A 17,946-nucleotide genomic window follows, 5' to 3' on the forward strand; every position below is an offset into this window, starting at 1 on the left:
GACCTTAAAGCTCATCCAGTCCCACCTCCTGCCATGGGCAGGGACACCTTCCATTATCCCAGGTTGCTCCAAGCCCTGTCCAACCTGGCCTGGAACATTTTCAGGGATGGAGCAACTCTCTTGTTTAAGTACATTCAAGTCAATACACCAGGCACGGTCTAACTGGAGAGAAAATTACCAGGAAATGAGAAAATGATTGTGATGAGAGGCTTTGGAGATGAAGATGAAAGCTGATACAGCTCCTGAGGTCTTCAAAGATGGTTCAAGATCCAGCAAGGGCTACAGCACCCAGCTCATGAAATCCTCCATCGCCACATCCTGTGAGGTTAGCCCGGGATACAAACAGGAATTCCACTTTGCCCTGTCCCTGTGAGAGCCAGAGGGAACCACAAACCTTTTGGAAATCCCTGAGCTTTCCCTCAGTGCCCCTTTTGCCCTGGGAAGGAGCACCCAAGGGCTGCGCCCGCAGGAAGGAGCGGGTGCTGTGATGTCACCCGGGTTGTGTTGACATGGAATGCGGGCCATGTCCCGAGGCATCTGCAGAGGCACCACTGCTCCCAGAGCTCTGGGGGAGTGTTGGCCCAGGCTGGATTGAGATGCTGCTCCTCACCCTCTCCTGTTTAGCTTCTCTGACTGGCAGTGTCCAGGCAGGTTTTGTTTCTCAGCACTCTCAGCACAGAAGAGCTGCAGAATATTTACATGTGGGTAAGTGAAACGGGTCTGGGCTCATTCCTTCTGTTGGGGGAATAAAGGTGGGGCCTGTGCTGCAGCCTGATGCACCTTCCACCCCCTAAACAAGGATTTTATCCCACCTGCCTGTGGGACATGGTCAGTGGTCCCTCCCACCCCAAGTTCCTGGGCAGTGTTGGCAGAGTTTGTGTTTGGGGAGGTGACAGGGATGTCACTTTGGGAGGGATCAAATAAGAGATCCAGGGAGGGCATTCTCACCCTTTACTCTGCTGAGACTCCACCTGCAGAGCTGCCTCCAGCCCTGGGGCCAACAGCAGAAGGATGTGGAGCTGCTGGAGAGAGTCCAGAGAGACCACAGGGCTGCTCCAAGGGCTGGAGCCCCTCTGCTCTGGAGCCAGGCTGGGAGAGCTGGGGGTGCTCACATGGGGAAGAGAAGGATCCAGGGAGAGCTCAGAGCCCCTTCCGGAGTCTAAAGGGGCTCCAGGAGAGCTGGAGAGGGACTGGGGACAAGGGATGGAGGGACAGGACACAGGGAATGGCTTCCCACTGCCAGAGGACAGGGATGGGTGGGATTTTGGGATGGAATATTGGGCTGTGAGGGTGGTGAGGCCCTGGCACAGGGTGCCCGAGCAGCTGTGGCTTCCCCTCGATCCCTGGATTTATCCAGAGCCAGGTTGGACATGGCTTGGAGCAACCTGGTCTGGTGAAAGTTTGAGTTGGAATGGAGTTGGAAAAATTAATTTTAAATCCCTTCCAACCCCAACAATTCTGTGATTCCCTGTTTCTCTGATTCCTTGGATATTTCTGTTTCAGTGCTCAGGGATGTCCTGCTCCTGTCCAGCACAGGCTGTGACACTGCTGAATGTGTCCAAAATGTCCCTTTTTGTACCCAGGCTGTGGCCTCCGACCATCCTACGAGTCCTTCCAGAGCACTGGCAAGAGGATTGGGACAGGGACAGACGTCACACCTGGGGAATTCCCGTGGCACGTGAGCATCCAGAGCCACGGGAAGCACATCTGTGGAGGCACCATCATCAGTGCACTGTGGATTTTAACTGCAGCCCACTGCTTTGCAGATGAGCTGTGAGTGCTCCAGGGGTGGGAGGGCAGCCCAGGCATGGAGGGGGGGATGACATTCCTCCTGGTGGGTGCAGGGTGTGCATCCCCTCCTGTCCCACCATTTGTGTGGGTGACATTCCTCCTGGTGGGTGCAGGGTGTGCATCCCCTCCTGTGCCACCATTTGTGTCACTGAGCCCTGAATACAGGGGTTGTCTCCTCTGGGGGAGACAGGCCCACATTTGAACACAGAAATGTGCAGAAATCTGCATAACCATTTCCAATGCCTTTGGACTTTTTGATTTTCTAGGGTTAATTAATTTCCTGGTGTTCCCAGAGCTTTGACTTCTGGAGATGTGGTTGGGTTCAAGCAGAAGGGGAATACTTTGAGGGGTGGCCTCAAAGAATACTTTGGGTTCATCCCTCAATACTTTGAGGGATGGCCTGAGCAGCCTTGGAAAAACGCCCCTGATGCTATTCTGATGGCCCCAAGCATTTCTTGTGCATCCACACCTGTTCCAACACCTTGTAAAAGGTGATGTATTCCATTCTAGCTTGTTGTATCCCCCAAATTACCTTTGCTTTCACACAGCAAACACCTTTACCTCATGGAGACTCTGAATTTAAACCACTTTTAACCAAGTTCTGGATAAATCAACTCCGTGCAGTGTCCAGGGGCAGAGTCCAGCCCTCTGTGAGTCCCCTCCAACATGTGGCAGGTCCAAAAGCCAAGACTGCTCAGTGACAAATGACCTGTGGCAGCACAGCCTGCAGCAGCTGGCTGGGGGCAGCAGGGTCTGAGCAGCCAGCCCAGGGCACAGAGATCCAAAAGATCCAGACCATTCCATCTGTTTGGCAGTGACTGGGTTATTCATAACCTGCATTCACGTTCTACCTCTGCACCCCTCTGCCCTGGAAATCATCCTTTCCTAGGAGTGAGGGTAAATTCCTTGGATATTTCCAGCTGAACTGCCTGAGCCACCATCATGCCCTGCTCTGGGGACGAGGCACCAACCTTCACGACCCAAATCCTTCATGTTTACCATGCCCTGTTCTGCTTTTAAGGCCACCAGATCTGACGGTGGTGGTGGGGGGAGTTAACCTCAGCCTCCCTCTGGAAGAGTGCAGCCCAGACAGCCTGATCCTGCACGAGGAGTTCAACAGAACCAGCCTGCAAAATGACATTGCCCTGATCCTGCTCAGCAGCCCCATCGAGTTCAGCACAGAGAAGGTTCCCGTCTGCCTGCCCTTCATGTGTGACAGGGACACGTGGCAGCACTGCTGGGCTGCTGGCTGGGAGAGCACAAGTGCAGGTGAGGTGCTGGGGGAGATGCTTTTGCTGATGGAAGGTGGGTTTTGTGGCTGTCCTCTCCTATTAGGGGTTTCCCAGACAAAGTTCCACTCCCCACCTTCCTGGTTGATACATCCAGACCCCTCCAGCCTCTCCACATCCACCAGTTCTCTGTTCAGGGCAAGAACCAGACACCAACAGACCCCCAGAGCAAAATCTGGGGCCTATTTTGGCACCACATCCAAACTTTGGACCTCGTTTTGGCAGCCAGATTGAGACAAGCTCCACCCTGGTGGGTAAATTAGCACAGAACCATGGAATTATTAGGGCTGGAAGGGACCTTAAAGCTCATCTTATTCCAACCCCCTGGCAGGGGCAGGGACACCTTCCACTATCCCAGGTTGCTCAGAGCCCCATCCAGACAGGTCTTGAACATTTGTCATTTTGTGGGATCCTTGTGGGTAACTTCAGCTTGGGATATTCTGTGAATCACCCAGTTAGGCTGGGTCTAAAATGGTCTGGACTAAAGGAAATGAAGGTCTGGGGCTGTTTTTGGCTTAATGCCTCTATGAGCTGGATTGACTCATTGGTTCTGGCCACTCCTTCCTTCGCTCATTTAGAACTGCAGATTGCTGTTGCTAATTGATCTCGTTTAAGCCCTAATGAAAGCAGTTCCAGTACTGATTGTGACCCAAAATGTCTGTCCTGAACAAAAGTCACTAATGAGCCAATGAGCCATTTCATTATTGGAAAGAATTAATCAGGACTGGGAGGGCAGGGGGTGCCTTGGAGCTTGAGTGGTCCTTCCCAGGATGCAGTAAGTGAACATCCCATTGAATCCCTATTCTGCTCCAATTGCTGGTTTGTTTTTTTTTTTCCATGAAACACTGCATTTGCCTTCTCAGGCTTCATTTTCCTCCCTCAACACTCTCACAGTTGTGAACTCTCCCACTTCACCAAGGTAACATGTTCCTAGAACGGAGGGGCTGCTGCAGAGTCCCTCTGGAGGATTTCCTTTGAGCTCCTCTGTGCAAAATCCATGGAGCAGCTCTGGGGATGGCCCCTGTGCTGCTGTATGGGCTCAGCTGGCACAGATTCCGCTTCCAAAAATTGGGGTCAGTGTGCTCAGCCCTGGCACCCCCCACCCTCTGTCTGATAGAGGCTTCAAAGAAATCCAGCAGCAGCTCAGTGTGGGGGTGTGAGGGTGTGAAAGGGGCAAAGCCAGAAGGTAAAGGATCAGGGAATGGTTTGGGTTGGAGGGACCTTAAAACTCATCCCATTCCACCCCTGCCATGGGCAGGGACACCTTCCACTATCCCAGGCTGCTCCAAGCCCGTCCAGCCTGACCTTGGACACTTCCAGGGATGCAAGGGCAGCCACAGCTTCTCTAGGCACCCTGTGCCAGGGCCTCCCCACCCTCACAGCCAGCAATTCCTTCCCAATATCCCATCCATCCCTGCCCTCTGCCAGTGGGAAGCCATTCCCTGTGTCCTGTCCTTCCATCCCATGTCCCAAAACCTTTCCCAGCTCTCCTGGACCTCCTTTAGGCTCTGGAAAGGGCTCTAAAGTCTTTCCAGAGCTTTCTCTTCTCCAGGTGAACACCCCCAGCTTCTCTCCAGAGCAGAGGGCTTCACCCTCCTGGAGATTCCTTCACCAAAGCATTTTCATCTTTGGGCACTTTCACCTTAGCTGGAAAAGGGATGTGACAACTTTCCATCTTTTAGATCTTGTCATTGAGTGTCAGTTTCCTGAAGGTTCTGGGAGGATTTAGCACAGTGAAATATGAAACAAGGAGAGAGTTTCAAACCATCTGAAGGTCTCAGTTTTGTCCTTTAGACTCAGGTTCACTTTAGAGAGATACGTGGGTGAAATAATTGGGGTTTCCAAATGGCCCAGCACACTTTTCAGTCTTTTTGTCACTTGCAGGTGCCAGCTGTGATTTCTGCATCCCCAATCCAAGGGAAGAATATTTCCCAGCAGATATTTCCTTTGTGTCACTTTGTGAAGATACAGCTGGTCCCCTGGGCGAGACCTCCCTGGGGAGAACAATGTTTGGATTGGATATTAGGAAAAAAATTCTTCCCTGGAAGAGTTGTTGGGCATTGGAACAGCTGCCCTGGGCAGTGGGGGAGCCCCCACCCCTGGAGAAATATAAAAGCCCCGTGGATGTGGCATTTGGGGACACGGGGCAGAGGTGGCCTTGGCAGTGCTGGGGGAACGGTTGGACTGGATAATCTCAAAGGCTGTTTCCAATGTAAATTATTCCATGATTCTATAATTCTTAAGATTAGAATTCTGGGGAAAGCTCAGTGGACTTTGATCTGCAGGGGCTTGCACAGGATCCCACAGAAAGCCCTTTAGGCTGAGTTCCCAAAAAATCATGAGTGAGAAACCACAGGTGTGCAGGGCAGCTCATCTCAGGTGATCACAGAGACCACCAGCAGGAAAATCCATCCCTTTGGGGGCTTCCCAGTATCTGGCATCCCTGACAGTGTCCAAAGCCAGGTTGGACAGGGCTTGGAGCACCCTGGGGTAGTGGAAAGTGTCCCTGCCCATGGCAGGGGTGGCACTGGATCATCTTTAAGCTCCTTTCCTCCCAAACCAGTCTGGGATTCTTTGATAAACTCAGGAGCACAAACTCATCATTGCCAACACTTGGGGATCCCCTGGATGCCCTTGTGACCCCAAAACCCTACAGTTCTGCCCAGAGACCCCCACTGCCCTGAGCTGCTTTAGAAAACCAGCTGAGATTCTTCCCAAGGGAAATCTCCAGTACCTTTGTTGATCTTTCTCTTTTCATTTGCTGCAGCATCCCCTGTGCTGCAGAAAACCAGGATGAAGCTGATCAGCAGGGAGAAATGCCTGAAGCACATCCCACACCTCGTGGAAGGCATGATGTGTGCTGAGACAGAGCAAGGAGAAGGAGGAGGAGGAGGAAGAGGAGGAGGAGGAGGAGGCTGCCAGGTAAAGGGACCATCCTGGTCTGTTTCACAGCCAGGTTACACCCTGAAAGGAGACAGGAATGGTTGTCCAGGAGCTCCAAGGCAAAAGAATTGGGAGGGAAGTTTAATCTAGGGGTGTTTAATTTAAATATTCGAACCATTTCTCAGGTGAGGCCTTGGCTCTGACCCCAATGTGCTTGGTTGGTCTGCGGGTGCCAGAATGAGTCACATCTTGTGGCAGCGTGTTGGTGACAGAGAATGAGGGACTTTTCAAGCTAAATTACAGTCTGAGCAGTATTTGATATCAGGGAGCTGACACAAACACCCAAATGAGGCAAAACTCACTCGCAACTTGTGCCCTCACAACACATTCCACCCCCAGGATCGCTGTCCTGGTGTCAAATGAAGTCTGGAAGGCAAAAATTCACCTTATCTTTCATAGCTTCCAAATTCCAACCCCTCCCCTGAGAGACTGACAAGGACTGGGCTCCCCTGCAGCCTCTGGTTCCAGACTGAGATTTCCCTCCTCCACTTGGAAAGGGTTTTTCTAGGAATCACAGAGGGGTTTGGGTAGGACAGGGCTTTAATCTCACCCAGTTCCAACCCTCTGCCACGGGCAGGGACACCTTCCACTATCCCAGGTTTCTCCAAGCCCCATCCAGGTGTATTTTATACATGTCCATGGGTTTGGAGGGGTCTGGATGGGGAGACACATGGATGGACAGCTCCATCCTGTAGGAATTACTCATGGGAGGGACTAAATCAGCACCCAGGACAGAGAAAGATCTTCTGACCTTTAGGGAAAGGCAGGGGCACCAGGACACTGAGGGAAAGTTTGCTTTGCAAAATGATTTTGTGATTAGCCAGAGAGCATCTGCCTCTGAAACCATCCAAGGAGTGACTTTCACCTCCATTAAATTAAATCAAAAAAATCTTAAAAAGAAACCTGCCATAGGATAACATTAACATGATTAAAGGGTGCACTGCCCAGCCCAGCCTAGCCTGAAGTTCTGTGGGTGAATGATGCTGGTGAAATAGCAGGAGCACTTGTTCCCAGCAAAATGAATCTCATGGACTCAGAAAGCTGAAGAAGAAGCTATTTAGATCCACAATAATGTCAGAGTTGTCTAAGGAATGAAGTAGGAATGTGAGATTTCCAAGCAGTGGAAGCACATGCCCTTTGCATGGATGATAAAACTCAGAATTCAGCATCTCTCTGATTTTAGTGGGATCTTGACCAGGCAGGAATGCTTTGTAAACTGGAATAAAGGGAACAGGATAACACCAGAGCTGAGGATAGAAGCTGTACTTTTCAGAGATGAAACAATGATAGGACTTGCCACCAGATTTTGCTGATTTGCTGGAGAGGAAGTGTTTTGCTGCTGGATGGTTTCCTGGATTTCTGAGAAGTCCCAATTAAAGCCATGGGGGACACATTTTGACCTCACTAGGCTGGGTCAGCAGCCTGGTGGCTTGTCCTGGTCATGGCCTGGGACAGGACAAGGCTGAACCTGATGCTTCTTCTGCAGCAGGAACCACTGGGCAGAATCCCAGAATTCTTTAGGCTGGAAAAGCCCTCCAAGATCACTGAGTCCATCCTGTGACCAATCCCCACCTTGTCCCCAGCCCAGAGCACCGAGTGCCACATCCAGCCCTTCCTTGGACACCTCCAGGGTTGGGGACTCCAAACCTCCCTGGGCAGCCCCTCCAATCCTGACCACCCTTGCAGGGAAGAAATTTTTTCCAATATCCAATGTAAACCTCCCCTGGCACAGCTTGAAGCTGGTTTCCTTTACCTTGTCTTGGAGCAGAGCCTGACCCCCCTGGGTGTCCCCTCCTGTCAGGAGTTGTGCAGAGCCACAAGGTCCCCCCTGAGCCTCCTTTTCTCCAGGCTGAGCCCCTTCCCCAGCTCCCTCAGCCCCTCCTGGTGCTCCAGCCCCTTTCCCAGCTCCATTCCCTTCCCTGGACACGCTCCAGCCCCTCAGGGTCCCTCTTGGAGTGAGGGACAGATAAAACTGGACAATCCATATGCACTGTGGGCAGTGTAAGGATTGCCTGTAAGGATTGCAGGGTTTGAGAGTGAGGCCAGATTTCAAAATGCCCAAATCCTTCACAGCCTCATCTCTGCCATGGAGACAGAGCAGCCCTGGGCATGGCATTGGTCTGCTCCATCCAGCTGTGTCCTGGGGGACTGCCAGGCTCCAGGAGCCACCCACGAGTCCCTGGGGAGAGGCAGGGAGGATTAGAAGCTTGGGCAAGGCAGAGATTCCTGGTCAAGGAACAGACCCTGGAGATGCTGAGTTTGCTCCAGTAGCTGCAGCCCAAGGAAGTCCGGACACAGAGGAGATAAAAGCCTGATATTAGCCTTTCCTGGGATTTGGTGAGGGTCAGGATCCATGCTTTCATGTCCAGAGCCAGGCTAAGGCAAGAAAGCTGCTGGACTAGAGGTTGTAATCCACATGATCCACATCAGGATCCAAATCTGTGAACTGTGATGGAGGGAACAACTTTTCACATGGGGAGACAGTGACAGGACAAAGAAGAATGGTTTTAATCCAGAAGAAGAGATAATTAGATGGGATATAAGGAAGGAATTCTTCCCTGTGAGGGTGGTGAGGCCCTGGCACAGGTGAAGCTTTGGCTGCCCCATCCCTGGAAGTGTCCAAGGCCAGGGTGGACAGGGCCTGGAGCAGCCTGGGATAGTGGAAGAAATTCCTCCTGATGTCCAACCTGAACCTCCCCTGGTGCAGCTTGAGGCCACGCCATGAATAGAAAAGCCAAGAATAAAAAGCCTCAGACATTTCACCAGCTGCCCTCATACCAGACCAGCCTAATTTGTGGATAACTGACCATGTTCCTCTAATAACTCAAGGAGATTGAATAGCAGAGCTCCCAAGTATTTGTACCTAAAAAAAAAATAATCCATTCCCTTAAAAAGAAAAATCTATTCTATCCCAATTCCCTGGCAGTTCTGCAGACAAATATATGGATTGGCTGGGAATTAACACTACCAGGAGCTGTAATTGACTTATAGTTCTATTTAGTCATAAACATTAACATTAATGGATGTTCAGGGGGTACAAGTGCTAAAGAACAGACACTGGAGATGGCCTATGTATTATTTTTCTGTGTGCTACATTTCTTCCATGACCCCATGAACCACAATTGATGTCTCATTCCTTGCCTTCTTAAGCATCTTTTGTTAGGCTCTGATGCAATGGTAACTTGAACAATAATTAGAGTATAAGGGGCTCACAAAGCAAATGCCTCCTTCAGTGCCTTCCCTGCCCAGGCAAAATTCAGTAAATGGCCCAATTATAGTTCAGAGGGGCTGTGGGGGGAGCTCTGATGTGGTGATTAGGACAAAGTATGTTCAGCTGGAGTCACAGGTCACCTACAGTTCAGCAGCACATGAAGGGGGGCCAGGCCCTGCTCTGATTCCAGGGGAAGGAATTGCTGTGTGACCCCCAGGAGCAGTGGGGTGGTTCCAGCTCAGGTGAGTCCTGGGCTGCAGGTATCCACCCCTTCCTACAGCCTGCAGGAGGGGGGATTTCAGCCATAAATCACACAGTGGTTGGGGTTTAAAGGGCCCTTAAAAATCATCTGGTTCCAACCTCCCACCAGCCCAGGTTGATCCAAGCCCTGTCCAGCCTGGCCTTGGATGTTTCCAGGGATGCAGGGGCAGCCACAGCTTCCCTGGGCACCCTGTGCCAGGGCCTCCCCACCCTCACAGGGAACAATTCCTTCCCAATATCCCATCTAACCCTGCTTTCTTTCTGGTTAAAGCCATTCCCCCTTGTCCCATCTCTGAAAATGCCCTTCACAGCCTCTGGGATGCTCAAAGCTCTCAGCCCACAGAGCTGGAGCAAAAGCAGCAGTTTTTGTGCAGACCTGGTTGGGGTTTCCCAGCCATTTCACAAATGTCTGTTTTATAACCATCAGTATCTACAGAACCATCTTTCCATCAAGAGGGAGCAAAAACCATCCCCTGGTGATGGGAGTCACTGAGGTTGATTTAAGCATCTGTGTTAAAATGACATCAAGCCCTTTGTGTGTGTTTATTGCTCCCTATGAACTGAAATCCAGCTGAAGGGGTTTAGCTTGCAGAGGGGCACTTGGCTCCAAGGCAGGACAGTTGTTTACATTCAATTCTCTATTAGATAGCCCAGGATATCCCCTGGTATCCCACTGCTCCCACCTCAAACTTTGCCCCAGTGACTGCAATGAGAGCCTGACACTGTCACTGGAAAAGCTCTGGCATCCTTTCACAGGTCTTGCCTCCTTTTGCTGGTCCAAACATGGCCCCAGAACTGCCAAGAAAGATTTGTGAAATATAATTTTCTAAAGGAGAGAATCCTGCAAATGAAAACTGTGTTTTCATAGGCAGTTGTCGTGGATTCAAGGAGAAAAGCACAAACCAGGACAGTGTGGTCAGTCCCTGTGAAGATGCTCAAAACACCTGAACAAAGGTGGCTAAATTATTATGGTCTGGCTGCAGTCTGTAGGGATGGGGGAGCATCCACAGGAGCTCTGAGGTCCTTCTGCTATCTTGGTTTGGAAAGACAGGTTTACTAAGGAAGGCAGGAGCCTCCCCTGAAATGGAGAATGTGAACCCTCCCCCTCTCCTAATTGCTATAAATTTTAAATTAAGGGGCTCTCAGGGAAAAAATATGGGAGCAGGAAATAACAGTTCTTTAATAGGGAAGAAAATAAAAAGATAAAATAAGCAATGCAGTAAACCAAAACAACATTGGAAGAGTCAGAACCCAACCTGACATGCTGTGGGTCAGGGTGCTGGTAGCAGTCCCATTGGAATTGTGGCTGCAGCCCTCCTGGAGTGTCAGGGGTGGCTCTGTTGGAGCAGGGATCCTGGAGAAGGGTGCAGTCTTCCTCTGAAGATCCAGTGGAAGAAGAGAGCAGCTGTTCCTCTGGGGAATCCAGGGGAGAAGCTGTACTGGTATTTCAAAATCTCCAGATTATATCCGGGTAGGAATGCTTGGCTCCTCCCTCTGGGCTCACATCTCCCAGTGGGATGCTGTGGTTCTTATCAGCCATGCAGTGACATTCAATAGCCTGTTATCAGCAGATGTCCTCTCCAGAGGGAGGAATGATTGTGGAAGAGATACAGAAAACTGCCTACTTGACAAAAGACAACTGCCATACAGATGTTCCAGCTTGCCTCGCAAGCTGGAACATCTGCCTATCAGCCAAATGTTCCCTGGGGCCAGGAGTCAAAACTTTCCACATTTCAGTCCAAAGTTATTACACACTGCACAAAAATATTTTATTATTGTATCTTACCTTAAAAATAGAATCACAGAGTTACTGAGATTGGAAAAGCCCTCTGAGATCATTGAGTCCAACCACGCCCCCAGCATGCCAAGGCCACAACAAAACCATGTACCCAGGTGCCACATCCACCTGTTTCCTGAACATTTCCAGGGTTGGTGACTCCACCACTGCCCTGGGCAGCTGTGCCAGGGCTGGACAACCCTTTCACTGAAGGAATTTTTCCTAATATTCAATGTAAACCTCCTGTGGTGCAATTTGAGGCTGTTTCCTATTGAAGAGAGTGATCCACTCCCCACCCTTGTCATGGATTTCCCATCACTGAACTATTGCTACCACCATGAGGTGTTTCTTTTCCCTGAGGGACAGATTGCTTTAAGCAGGAAGGTGTCCTAGGAAGCCCCAGAACAAAGAAGTGGAGAGGTGTTTCTGCATTTGCAGCCTCTTCAAATTTCTTCTGAAGGGTCCTTTGATGTGCAGCTCACAAGAATCAGAACACTTTTCCATGAGTTTTTAGGGCTTTCATCACTTTATCATTTTATGGTGTGGGCAGACAAATGAGCATGTGCAGGCTCTGATGGCTTCATTCTTTAATCTGTGAGAAATTAATTCCCAATGCAAGACCCTGGGATGATGATGAGGATGATGTTGGGCGTCTCTTCTTTCTTCCTCTGGTTTTTTACTGATTTTACTCCCTCAGACTGAAGCTGTTTGGGAGTCCAGCTTGGCTTTGTGTGCCTGGTGGGGAGCAGAACACCTCTGGATCCAGCTGAACACAAAATCCCAGCTTGCCCTGGGAGTGGGAAATGTCTGTGATGACTCAGAGGAGCAATTTCTCATTCAGTGACAGCTCTGAGGGGAAGGTGTGACTCACAGGCACATTCAAATTCTTTAAAGGAATTGCCAACCCTGTCGAAGAGGGTGGCTCAACCATCTAACATGTTCTGAGATTCCCAAAACTCTTGCAAGGAGATTCCTCACCAAGGGTTCATGGAGAAACTGGGCTGTCATGAAGCGGAGGGGATTTGAACAGAGAAAGAACTTAGGGTGATAGTTTTGTTGGCATCCATGCGAGGAATTTGGCATTCCAGGAGGGCAAATGCCAAGATGACCAAGTTGGCCAATGCCACAGTGCTATTCAAAGGGGTCAAAGTGAAAGGTGGCTGTGCAGAGGTGCAGCAGGTCCCATTATTCTGAGTGACTGGGGGTTAGAACAGCAGCTGCAGCTCATTATTGATAAAGAAAAATAATGGATACACGGAGAAGCAATTCCAGCTGTACACTGGCCATAATAGGCTCTAATTTAGCTATTACCATGTCAGAAGAACTATGGCTAGTCCTTCAAAAACATCAGCTTGAGGCTCTGGGGAGGTCAAAAGGGCAACGAGAGCATTAGGAATTATTAGGACAGGAATAAGTGGCAAAGCAAATGTGTTGTGCCAGGGCACTACTCCTGGGAGCCTCCCTGTGTGTGATTCCCGTCCATTCCATCTGAGAAAGGAGTGGTAATTTCAGAAAAGGAGGGAGGTGGAACAGGAAGGATGAACAGGGACATGGAAGAGCTCCTGGCAGCACAGGGAATAGCAGAGCAAGACTCTGAGACTTGCAGGAGAGATGTATGATGGGGATTTGACACGTTTCCAGCCTCATGGGCAGCATGGAGAGCAGTCAAGAGCTGTCCTGGTGTCACTGCTGCCCCAAGCACATGAAGGAGGGGTGTCAGATGGCCTTATCAGGCAGCAGACCTAAAACAAAGAGAAGGAAGTGTTTTTTCTTCCATCAGATAATTAAACTATGGGAGTCGCTGACCAGGATGTTGTGGGTATTTATCCTAAGGGATAAATGGATTCAAAAAGCAATTAGGCAATTTCCTGGATGAAGATCTCTCTGAGGCCATTAACCACTGGGATGTAAATACAACTCTGTAAATACTTGTCCTGTTCCTCCTCCTCCTCCCCTGAGCACTTGCTGCAGATGACAGCCAGAGACAGGAGTCTGGGCCACAGGGCTTTGGCCAGAGGCATCTGCACTGTCTGTCCCACTGCAGCCACTAATGGCCCTGCTGACATCCCACTGGGTGAATTTGGGTCATCTTCTCCCATTTTCCAGCCAGGGGATGGAGGGACAGAGGAGCTGAAGGTTCTCAAAGGGTTTGTGTGAGAGGAGCCCAGCTGCCCTGTATTACCTGGTGCCTTTGTGATACCTGCACATTAACGTGGCCACAACCTCCTTCCACCCACTTCAGAGACAGCTGGAAACAACTGGCCAAATGATGTTTGCCAAAGCCTCTGCCTCCAGCAGCCAGGGCAGCTCTGATGGGCACTGCTGTTATTCCCAGTGTTGTTATTCCCTTGCTGATTGTCTCCAATTTGCACCGAGCTCACCAACATGAAAATGAAGCCAGCAATGACTTGCAGGGATTGTGCATCCACCTAATGAGGATCAGATGAGTTGTTCTCCCACCCCCAGAGCTTCTCCCACCTCGGAAGATTTATGTGGCTGAACATGTTTGTTCTGATCAATGACTGTGCTGCAGACACGAATACAAATGTAAAAGAGAGATTACACTTTTGATCCAAAGCTCACTAAAGGCAGCAGAAAAGCTCCTGATGCTCACAAAAAAAAAAAAAAAAAAAGGTTTTGGCCATAGTGAAAAAGATGAAATTTTTGGTCAGCTTCAGTGAACAAAGCACCTTGTTAGGCAGTGACAGATTTTATACAACCCACAGCTATTTATCAGTGAATGTATCATTGCTTTCACCTCTCCTAATGGGAGGATTAACATGCTTAAGGCAGGAATTCAGCACCAGATCTGATTTGTTGCTTTTACTTTTCACTCATCTTCGAGATGACAAGAAACATGAAACAGAAGCAAAGCTGCTATTTTTAGTTTGGTTTTTCCCATCCAGAAACTTGGCACTTAGAGAGAAAAGCAGGAGCAGGTATCTGGTGTGTGTTGCTGACCAAGATTGTTTCAGCACCAGGATACAGGAGCCTGGAAAAGCAGCCTTTAATAATTCTTCGATCCTCAGAGTCATTAACCTGAGCGTTCATTAAATTAGCGTTACTGGAAGCATCGCAGAGCTGAGATAATTGTCCTGGCACTCAAAAACTTGCTCCTCCCACACCCTTTCCTACACAAGGATGGAAAACCTTGGGCCGGCATTCCTGAAGGCTTAAGGTGGATACAGGAATATCCAGAAGTGCCCGGGGACTGAGTTTATTTTCTCCATCTTTAGTCCTATAAAAACCAGGCTCCTGATTCATGCGGGCTGCTGCTGTAATTATGTGAGATTATCACACGGAGAGGATGATTTGGCCCATTTTGTGATAAAAACCTCATGTTAAATCGCTGAAGTTAAGTGAAATGTCATGGAAAAAGGAGTGGAAGCAGAGCAGCTCAGCCCGTGTGGAAAGAGATCAAGATTTGGGTCCCAGGGCTCGTGGATTAGGGAAATGGATTTGCAGCTGCTGCCTGGGCTCTTCAGAGCACTCCTGAACTCCCTCTCTGCCCAAGTTTTAAATCGCCGATCCCCCAAACATCCCCATTTTCCCACCAATCGGGCAGGGAACCGAACGGACGTGGTTAAACAGGAAAAGAGGGGAAGAGCAGATCTGGTTTGAGAGGGAAGCAGGGTTTAAATGGGGATCTCTGGCTCTGCCGTCGCCTCGGTCGAGTCGCATCCCTGACCGCGATGCGACAATTCCCGCGGGGACAGTCACGGGGCGTCAGGAATTCACTGCTGATCTGGGAAGGAAGATCCTTTACAGGTGTGAACAGCCTCCAAATTAGAGCTGAAACTGATCTGTGCAGGAGCTCGACCGGTGCTGAAAAACTTTTTTTTTTTTTTTTTTTTTTTTTTTTTTTTTTTTTTTTTTCCTGCTGGGAAAAGCTGGAGCGGAGCATCCCGGGCTCCCGCCGCTCTCCAGACTCCGCTGGTTATCCCGGTGTGGGGAGGCTCCCAGCACCTTCCTCGCCTATAGGATAATGCCTTTGGCCATTCCTGCCCCGAGGGGACCCGCAGTGAAATCCCCGGGAATAGAATCGTGCGCGGATGCTCATTCATCCCAACGGGATGCCGCCGCCAAGGACGCCGGCAAGGCGCGGCTCCAAAGTCACCTCTGTGGTTTTCACGGGAATTCTTGGCTGAAATGGGGTCGGGAGACCTCTTTTAGATGCTGAGTCTGAAGAGGGTCCGGCAGCACGCGATGCAAGGATGTGGCTATAATAACAACTGACAGTGATGATTTTATGCTTGGACTCAATTATCTGAAAGGTCTTTTCCAGCCTAAATCTCTGGTCTTTGTTGGTCCCTTCCAGCTCAGGACATTCTGTGATTCTACAAACATTTCCTCTGCATTTATCTTAATTTTAAACTCCTGAATGAATACTGAACTGAAAAAAAAAAAAAAAGAAAAAAAAAGAATATTAATGACCAGAGCCCTCCAGCTACTGGAGTGGGAATTCAGCCATAAACTTCAGCGAGTGCTGATGAGCTGCACAGGGAACTTCAGCCCCTTCCTTGCTCGTTAATTAATGTGTGTTAGCTCAGGGTAGCTGCTGGCAGAAGGGGTTTCATCCATTAATGACAAAGATGTTTCCCAAAGTAGTGTGCAAAGAGGGAAGGACAACATTTCCCAGTAAAGTTTGCTGTCTTGGGAAATGGATTTGTATTGAGTTTGTTTACCACAAGTGCTGGTCAGGAAAAGGTGGAAAAAAGATTCAAAACCATTGTGGAAGGAAATTTCTTTGTAGCAGGGACTGCACAGCACTGAAGATGTCCTGGAATCCCAGACTGGATTGGAAGGATCTTAAAAATCCTCTAGTACCTTCCACCATCCCAGGTTGCTCCAAGCCTCGTCCATCCTGGCCTTGGACACTTCCAGGGATCCAGGGGCAGACACAGCTTCTCCTGGCACCCTGTGCCAGGGCCTCATCACCCTCACAGGGAACAATTCCTTCCCAATATCCCATCCATCCCTGACCTCTGGCAGTGGGAAGCCATTCCCTGTGTCCTGTCCCTCCATCCCTTGTCCCCAGTCCCTCTCCAGCTCTCCTGGAGCCCCTTTAGGCTCTGGAAGGGGCTCTGAGCTCTCCCTGGATCCTTCTCCTCTCCAGGTGAGCACCCCCAGCTCTCAGCCTTTTCTCAGAAAAGTGTTGCACCTGCCTTGGGTGGATTTTGTGCTGCTTTCTCTTGTCCCTGGGTTTGTGTTCAGAGATTCCAGAGCTGGATGTGTTCTGAGTGCTCCAGCTACAGCAGCCAACAGGAGAACATTCCTCTTTTTGAGGTGGCTGCAACCTGCATTTGAAGCCTTGCCCACACTGGGTCAGTGGTCCTTGCAGCAGCAGGAAAGTTTTCAGGGAGGTGCCTGTGGCTTCAAGAAGGATTTGTCAGGATTGTTGTTCATCTGCTACCCAGTTTCTGGCTGCCAGCCCCCAAAATTCACAGTGGCAGGTACCCAGCACCTCCAGCAGCAGCTTTGCAGAGGAGACAGGGACGGAGGGAGCAGTCACAGCAAATGTTCCTTTTCTCTCTGGGATGGTGCCTCTTGCTGACAGGTCTCAGGTGTCCTCCTGGGGCCACAGGAGCATGTGGAAAAGGCTGGGAATGACAGGGACTCAGTGCAGTGAGCCAGAGCTTGGGACTGATCTCCTCCTCTTGCCTCCTGTGTCTATTTATTCTGCCAGATCTCAGGGCTGAGCTGCGAAATTTCGAATCCAAATTCCTTTTTTTCCCCTCCCCAGATCCTCAGGAGCCTGAGACAGAGATTGATTTTCCCTCTCAGGCTGCTCTGAGGGACCTGAGGTTGGATCCAGCTGTCACATTCCTGCTTCTGCCACAGGTGGACCGCGGGGGACCTCTGGTCTGCAGCTACTGGGACACCATGAAGTGGTTCCAGGTTGGCATCATCAGCGGAGGAAACCCAAACCACAGGATTTTAACACCTGTTTTCAGCTACCAGGAGTGGATTGAGAAGGAAACAGCCATAAGAGGAAAACCTTTCTTCACTGAGGGCGTGGACAGTGGAACACACCTCAGGATTGCTCGTTCCAGGGCTGGAACATAGGTGGTGTTTTTGGGGTATTGTCCCCTTTTATTAATCTTTTTAATAGCAATTAAATTACCCTGAGAGAAGGTTTTTTAAAATAAAAGTCAGAACTGCCACTTCACTCTTTTTTTCTGAGACCAACCCGTTCAATGTCACTGACACGGACACAGGGACCAACAGGAGATGTCACAATGAGACAGGGAGGGAGGCAGGGGGTAGAGAAATGAAATGAAGGAGGCAGGATTTAGGCAAGAAGGGCCATAATCCTCTGGAAAACACAGATATTCCACACTGATGGGTCATATTGGATTCAGTTGTTTGCCAAGTGACGATGTGGCACCTGAAGGTGCTGATCCCCTTGGAAAATTGAAACCCAGAGGAAGAGATCCACTCACTCATTATCATTAGTTGCTGTAGGATAGCTCTGGGCTTTTGAATCTTACAGATTAGCTGGACTAATCTATTTTACTCTAATTTGAACTAATTTTATTTTTACTAAGAGCACCCACAGAGAGCTCAGCCCTTCCTCAGGTGCTGTCAAACTTCTGGGACAGATCCACTGAGGCACTGGAAGAGGTTGCCCAGAGAAGCTGTGGCTGCCCCTGGATCTGCTGGAAGTGTCCAAG

General features: G+C 49.9%; 1 protein-coding gene across 1 annotated transcript; it reads left to right on the forward strand.

The window, feature by feature from the left end:
* Positions 1–217: 217 nt before the first annotated feature.
* On the forward strand, positions 218–17,338 carry LOC311151306 (serine protease 55-like; the record flags this gene model as incomplete). Its single annotated transcript, XM_084201656.1, has 4 exons — positions 218–320; positions 1,584–1,773; positions 2,813–3,060; positions 17,016–17,338. 4 exons carry the CDS (start codon positions 218–220, stop codon positions 17,336–17,338), a joined length of 864 nt encoding a protein of 287 aa, XP_084057782.1.
* Between the last annotated feature and the right edge of the window lie 608 nt (positions 17,339–17,946).

This window comes from Fringilla coelebs, assembly GCF_963513975.1.
Source record: "Fringilla coelebs genome assembly, chromosome: 3".
Lineage (NCBI taxonomy): Eukaryota > Metazoa > Chordata > Aves > Passeriformes > Fringillidae > Fringilla > Fringilla coelebs.